The sequence below is a fragment of the Chrysochloris asiatica genome, unplaced genomic scaffold (assembly GCF_000296735.1).
Source record: "Chrysochloris asiatica unplaced genomic scaffold, ChrAsi1.0 scaffold00182, whole genome shotgun sequence".
NCBI classification, from domain to species: domain Eukaryota; kingdom Metazoa; phylum Chordata; class Mammalia; order Afrosoricida; family Chrysochloridae; genus Chrysochloris; species Chrysochloris asiatica.
The window spans coordinates 5,848,302-5,855,932 of record NW_006408700.1 but is presented as its reverse complement, the minus strand read 5'-3'; the positions used below and the strand labels follow the sequence as shown (position 1 = coordinate 5,855,932).

General features: G+C 38.8%; 1 protein-coding gene and 1 pseudogene across 1 annotated transcript in view; both read right to left on the bottom strand.

Annotated features, from left to right (window-relative positions):
• LOC102818190 (E3 ubiquitin-protein ligase Mdm2-like) overlaps positions 1-667 on the bottom strand; it is a 1,542-nt gene extending 875 nt beyond the window's left edge. The window contains exons 1-2 of the mRNA XM_006872077.1: positions 283-667; positions 57-248 (exon numbers count right to left, since the gene is read on the bottom strand). Of these exons, the coding sequence (XP_006872139.1) occupies positions 57-248; positions 283-667 (577 nt within the window). The remainder of the gene's footprint in view (positions 1-56; positions 249-282) is intronic.
• A 4,688-nt stretch (positions 668-5,355) lies between these two features.
• LOC102839512 lies at positions 5,356-7,390 on the bottom strand (annotated as a pseudogene).
• Positions 7,391-7,631: the final 241 nt, after the last annotated feature.

Genomic DNA, 7,631 nt, shown 5'->3' with positions numbered 1-7,631 from the left:
GCTGACCTTAAGGTTCGCAGCCCGATTCGTAACCACTACGCTACCAGAGCTCCTACCTTTAACATCTTGGCTGTTGTAAATGATGCTACTCAAAGTTGATGATCTATGGCCCTTTCTTTGTATGTCACTGGATAATTCACCTGAACTTTCTCCTGTCTCACTAATTGATCTCCTTGTAGATGAGGTAGTTGGTCTAGAAATCATATGTGAAGGTAAAGTTTCCTCTTCCTGTAACTCTTGCACAGATCCTTTTGATCACTCCTATGTTCAACTTGACTCAACTATTTTCACTCATAGATGTACCAGAATCCAATGGTTCCTGTTGACTGACTACTATCAAGTTTGTGTAGATCATTGCATAAATTTTCCTGCAGTCTTTCACAGAGAAGCTTGGCTCACCAAACACTTCTCCTAGCAGATCATTTGAACAATACACCATATGTTGTTGCTTCTCATCATATAATCGCTTAGCCGTAATATATTGGCCAAGATAAACTATAACCTCTTTCACAGTATAAACATCTTTTTGCACACCAGCAGACTTTAACAACTTCAAAAGCAATGGCTTTGGTCTAAACAGGGTCATTCGTTCGGAAGCAGGAATCTGTGAGGTGCTTGCAGCAGCAGCACCCTCGGTAGAAGACACAGACATGTTGGTATAGTACATTTGTCCGGATCTGTCTAGATGCAGGAGCTGCTTGTGCGGCTGCGATCAGCAATGAATGCAGCTGCGGAAAGCCTGCCTCCATTTTTGGATGTGTCTCTTGTACACAAAATATTGAAGGATCCTATTTGATCTATTCTAATACTCTCTGTCTCTTGACTATGCATTTAATCCATTTATCTCCAGTGTAATTACTGATAAATATGAATTGTCATTTTACTGTATGTTTTTGTGGTGCTGTTGGTTTCTTTGTTCCACATAATTTTCTGTGCAGAGTTCATTTTATTTGTGGGTTTTCATTTTCATTTCTGTTGTGTTAACGTTTACTAAATCTTTCTGATTTTCCTCCTTATATTTTTATGTGAAGGTGTACTGATTTTCTCTGAGGTTACACTGTAATTTATTAAATTTCCCCCCATTTAAAACAGTCTGTTTTATCTTGAAATATACTTGACTTCTTTGCCATTTGGAAGTTCTATATTTACATTATAAATTCTTTTTGTTTTGTAGTTGACTTCATTATAAATTTGTATCTCTGCTTTCCTATTTTCAGTCATATAGGAATTGTTTTAATTTAAATGTTTCTATATCTGGATTGATATAGAAGCCATTGTGTTTTCAATAACCTCATATGCATGTGAAAGCTGGACAGTGAATAAAGAAGAATGTAGAAGAATTGATGCATTTGAGTTATGGTGTTGGAAGAGAATATTGAAAGTACCAAGTACTGCCAAAAGAACAAATAGATCCATGTTGGAAGAAATACAGCCAGAGTGCTCCTTGGAAGCCAGGATGGCCAGACTTTGTCTCTCATACTTCGGACATATTGTCAGGAGGGACTAGTCACTAGAGAAGGATATCATGTTTGGTAGGGTGGAGGGTCAGAGAAAAAGAGGAAGACCCTCAACGAGATGGATTGGCAAAGTGGCAGCATCAATGGGCTCAAATGTAGCAACGATTGTGAGGTTGGCCCAAGATCAGCCACTTTTATTCTGTTGTGCATAGGGTCGCTATGAGTTGGTACCGACTTGATGGCACCTCACAACAATATATCTGGATTGAGTTCTGGGTAGTGGCATCATGTCTATTAATCTCTATGTCTATTAATCATTATGTCTATTAATTGTTGTCTACTGTTGTTGGTTCTCCATCCAAAGAACCACACTTATTGTGTTCTTTTGGCGGAGTTGGTCTGGTTATGAAAAATTCCTTTAATTTCTGTTTTCTGAAAATGTCCTAATTTTGCTGTCGTATTTGAAAGGTAGCTTTTCTGGGTATATGATTTGTGTTTAGAAAGTTGTTTCTTTCGGAGTTTTGTATATGCTATCCCATTGCCTTCTTGCCTGCATGGTTTTTGCTGAGAAATCAGAGCTTAGTCTTATTAGCTCTCCTTTGTAGGTAACTTTTAGTTTTCCAAAGCTGCTCTCAGGATTCTTTCTTTGTCTTTGAATTTGGAAAGTTGGACTCTGATATGTCTTGGTGATTTTCTTTTGGGATCGATCTGTTTCAATAGATTAATATCATCAGCCAAACCAAGGCCATCAATTGCTCATATGCAAGTTCAGGTTGAAGCTGAAGAAAATTAAAACAAGTACCCCAGAGCCAAAATATGAACGTGAACATGTTCCATCTGAATTTAGAGACCATCTCAATAACATTATTTGATGCCTTAGACGCTAATGATCGAAGACCAGAGGAGTTGTGGGATGACATCAAGAACATCATACAGGAAGAAAGCAAAACATCATTAAAAAGAAAGGAAAGATGGAAAAGACCAAAACAGATGTCAGAAGAGAATCTGAAACTTGCTTTCTGGTGTAGAGATGCTAAAGCAAATGGAAGAAATGTGGAGATAAAAGAACTGAGCAGAATATTTCAAAAGGCAGCTTGAAAAGACAGTCAAGTAGTATAATTAAATGTGCAAAGACTTGGAGTTAGAAAACCAAAAGGGAAGAACATGCTCAGCATTTCTCAAGATGAAAGGAGTTAAGAACAAATTTGTACCTTGACTTACAATATTGAAGGACTCTATGGCTAAAATATTGAAAAGTTTAAAAAGCACTGAAAGAAGATGGAAGGAATACACAGAGTCACTGTACCAAAAACAAATGGTCAATGTTTAATCATTTCAAGAGGTAGCATATGATCAAGAACCAATGATACTGAAGGAAGAAGTCCAAGCTGCACTGAAGGTATTGGTAAAAAATAAGTCTCCAGGAATTGACAGAATACAAATTGAAATGTTTCAACAAACTAATGAAGCATTGGAGGCACTCATTTCATCTATGCCAAGAAATTTACAATACAACTTCCTGGCCAACTGCTTGGAAGAGATCCATATTTGTGCCCATGCCAAAGAGAGGTGACCCAAAGAAATGCAAAAGTCATCAGACAATATTATTAATATCACATACATGCAAACTTTTGCTGAAGATAATTAAAAAAATGGCTGCAACAGTACATCAACAGAGAGCTGCCAGAAATTCAAGCCATATGCAGAAGAGAACATGGAACAAAGGATGTCATTGCTGACATCAGATGAATCTTCACTGAAAGCAGAGTATACTAAAAAGACTGGTACTTGTGCTTTATTGACTATGCAAGGGCTTTTAACTGAGTGGATCATAACGAGCAAAGGATGCCATTGTGAAGCATGGGTATTCCAGAATACTTAATTGTGCTCATGAGGAACCTGTACATAGATTAAGAGGCAGACATTAAGATAGAACAAGGGGATACTTAATGGTTTAAAATCAGGAAAGGTCTATACCCGGCTTGTATCCTTTCACCTGTATGGTGAACAAATAATCCAAGAAGCTGGATTATATGAAGAAATCAGGATTGAAGTAAGTGGCATCAGGATTGAAGGTCGACTCATTAACAACTTGTGATATGCAGACAATAAAACTTTGCTTGCTGAAAGTGAAGAGGACTTAAAATACAGACTGATGAAGATCAAAGACTACTGCCTTCAGTATGAGTTGTGCTTCAATGTAAAGAAAACAAAAATCTTACAACTGGACCAATAAATAACATCATGATTAATGGAGAAAATATTGAAGTTGTCAAAGACTTCATTTTGCTTGAATTCATAATCAACACTCATGGAAGCAGCAGTCAAGTAATCAAACAATGTATTGCATTAGGCAAATCAGCTGCACAAGACCTCTTTAAAGTGTTCAAGACATCAGTTTGAGGACTAAGATGCACCTGACCCTAGTCATGGTATTTTCAGTAGTTTTACATGCATGTAAAAGTTGGACAATGAATAAGGAAGACCACAGAGAATCGATGCATTTGAATTACGGAGCTGGAGAAGAACACTGAAAGTACCATGGACTGCCAGATGAACAAACCAATCTGTATTGGAAGAAGTACAGCCAGAATGTTCCACAGAAGTCAGTTCTTCATCTCTCATACTTTAGACATATTATCAGGAGGGACTGGTCCTTGGAGAAAGACATCTGGCTTGGTAAAGTAGAAGATTCAGTGAAAAATAGGAGACCCTTCTTCCATAATGAGATGAACTGGCACAGTGATGGTAGCAATGGGCTCAAGTGTAACAAGAATTATAAGGCTGACCCAGGACTTGGCAGTGTTTTGCTGTGTTGTGCATGGCGTTGCTATGAGTTGGAACCAACTTAATGGTACCTAAAAACAACAGCAATTCTGTTTAGGGTTCATTCAGTTTCTTGTATAACTTTTCTTCCATCCTCATAAATTTACTAATTCTTTTCCTTTTACTGCATACACATATGTCATTCTTATTTGATTTTAGAATACATAAGACATGCCCATATCTACTTTTTAACAGACATTATCACTTACTATATTTGTGTAGTACTTTCCAGTTTTTCAAAGAATTTTCATCCATATTATTTCCCACAATAATATCCTGACAATAATATCCCTGTAAGATAGCCAGGGAGTCCTGATGTAGCACTGTGGGTTAATGCGCTGGACTGCAAAGTCAGTTTGAATAATAAGATTGGTGGTTCAAGTTCACCAGCTTCTCCTTGGAAACCCTATACAGGGTCACTATGGGTTAGAACTCACTCGATGGCACTTAAAACAACAAGATAGCCAGGGCAAGTATTGTTCATATTTTATATAAACAGGAAGGCAAGCTCAGAGAGGCTAATAGAACTTGCTCAAGTTGAAACAAGGCATTAGATCTTGCAAACTTTAAAATATTTTATTACAGTGGTTCTCACTTTCTTAGGTTGATAGGTGAAGTGTTACTACAAAGCTATTATGATTTTCTTGATAAAGCTGTGAAAATGGACCAATCCAAAGGGCAAGTACTGTCTACATTTCACATCTGATTGGATTGCCTCCATCCTAAGTCAGCAATCTAATGACGTGGGTAAGAAGGACATGATTAGGAAACACTAAAGCATTATATTACTCCAACAAAGGTCATCTTTCACACCTCTCCTAGTAAAAAGAAACTTATCAAAAAAGTCACAATACAAAACAAAGCAACCCAACAAAACAAAACCCTAATAGTGTATGTTATCAAGTGAAAATTAGATCTCTTCTGTTTCTTCATTGTAGTGAAGAACGTTTTCTGGATGTCTTCCATCTAAAGACCTGATTGTCACATCTGAGGTAGAACTCCAGTACCAGGTTTAGCCCTGGGGAAGCAAAGAGGATGGGGTAGGTGATTTTGGATGGGGTGGGTGATTCAATTAGCTCTTTTCTGCCTCTGAGGCTTTTGACCTGAAGACCTGGCTATGACAGGGCTTCAAGTTTTCAGGAAGGATATAATCTGAGGCACTGCTCGGGAGGTCACGTTCCTGGAAGAATGATGGGAAGGCTATGACATTTCTAATGTTTGCAGCTCCAGTGACAAGGCATAGCAGTCTGTCAAACCCTAAGCGATTCTTTCATGAGGGGGTGCACACCATGATCTAAAGCTTGGAACTTAGATGGGAGAACAATTTCACATCTTTAGTAATATTGCCAGGATGTAAGGCTGTTGCTCTGCATTGTGAATTTGGATGGAACCACCTCCTGTCTCACTGCCATTTCAAACCAAGTTCCAGTGTTGGCTCTGGACCTCTTCTGACTCAGTGTACAGGAGGTGGAGATCACTGAGGTGGGGAGTGGTAAAAAGGCTGATTCCAGCTCTACAGGAGAAGAGTAGGAAATTCACCACCCAAAGAAAATACAACAGAACTGGGTCATGGAGCACCATTCTTCTAGCCTCTAGAAGGTCAGCACATTTCAGTTGGAATTTTCCCAATAAAAAGCTCATTTTGTTATGTTCCCCAGCAGTCAGAGGACCACGTTTTCTTTATGGATCTCCAATAGGCGAATTAGTTCCAATTTTTGCTCCTTCATTATGGATTTAGCAACTGGAAAATTCCAGTTTAATTTAGCTTTCGGGAACACAGGTAAGATTTCCTGATTAAATGGCTCAGTTGCCAATTTTCTAATGGTCTCTATGTCTTTCCTTTTAAAGTATTTTGTTCTTTAAGGGATTCATAAAGCTTTGATGGTTTCTTGAGGATTGCTAAGCACATCTTGAAGAATTCCAATCTTTGTGTTTCTAAACATATCACCAATATCTACAATCTTCATTACACAATGAGTGTCAGGCTTATTAGTCCTATAAGTAGACAACACCTCAGCAAAAGTTCTAGAAGGAAAGGAGCAACTAAGGGATCTTTGTCCTTGGGCCAGGAATACCGGACAAACCCTCAATTAGACTCTGGATCCTAGTCTGCTTTACAAAAGACATCTCTACACTTCTGGTGTGGTGCTGTGGATCAACACTGGAATGTGAACCACAAGGTTGGCAGTTCAAACCCACTAGCTGCTTCTTGGAAACCCTATACATGGTTGCTATGAGTTGGAGCTGACTTGACGGCACTTAACCACAACAACATGCCAATCTGAGTGAATTAAGGCTATGAGTCTGATCTTGAACCTTAATCTCAATAGCACTGGGTAACCTGAAAATATCATCTAAACCACCAACCTTTAGAAGCTGTTTAAACTGTTGAGGACTCAAGGAGAGAATAAAACTTTCTAGCTTCCCATGATGGTACCACAAACTTGTCTGCACTTCCTGGAGTCTTTTTAAACAACACACTGGTATTTCAATATCCACAGACCCATGCAGATTACAGAGGTATCCCCACAATTTCATGTTTATCTGGGGCCTCAGCCTCAGGTTATACTGCATTTGGAAACTACTCAAGTCTAAGTAGTGATACTGCAAAGGAAGAGTCTCTGTTTTCTTTTTTTAAAAATCCTTAATTTCAAAGGGCAACTTCTTGTAGGAATTCAGAAGCTCAGCTATTCCAACTTTCATTTCAACCTGTTGGTATTTCAGATTCTTTTGTCCTGGAGGTTGGAAAATGGCTATCCCAGACAACTGCACCATAGATTCTATAAGGACTTCGCATAAAGTCTTCACAGAAACAGCTGACTCATCCTGGGGAATGTCAACTTGAACAAGCCCATGGAAATCTCTCAGGACCAGGAATATGTTTTGCTGTCAGTACTCAGTCCACCCACATAGGGTGACTTCTTGGCCTCAGTGAGAAGAACACAACCTCCACATGTTGAGTTGTGCAACAAAGCTTTTGAACTCGGGGTTCTCTGTGGACTCAGCACCAGAATTCTGGAGAGAGAACACCAGATGTGTGTGGCTAGCTTTCCGATGGGTCTAGATAAACCCTCGTACAGCTGATTTAGCCCACAGCAGAAGTACATGTTGCTACAAATTCCATGTGCTGGTGTTAGATGGTGGTCAAAAGTCAATTTTGGTAATACACAGAATTCCCTTCAAATTCTAGGAGTTACCACTCAACATCTCAGTATTTCAGCCCTCATTCTGCTCAGTTTTCAAGCACATGTGTCTAGAAACGAGAATATAAATCCGCAAGCTCTTTGGGACCCTTCAGAAAGTGGATAAGAGAAAGACCCATTTTTCATCTCAGTGCATCCATTTCTA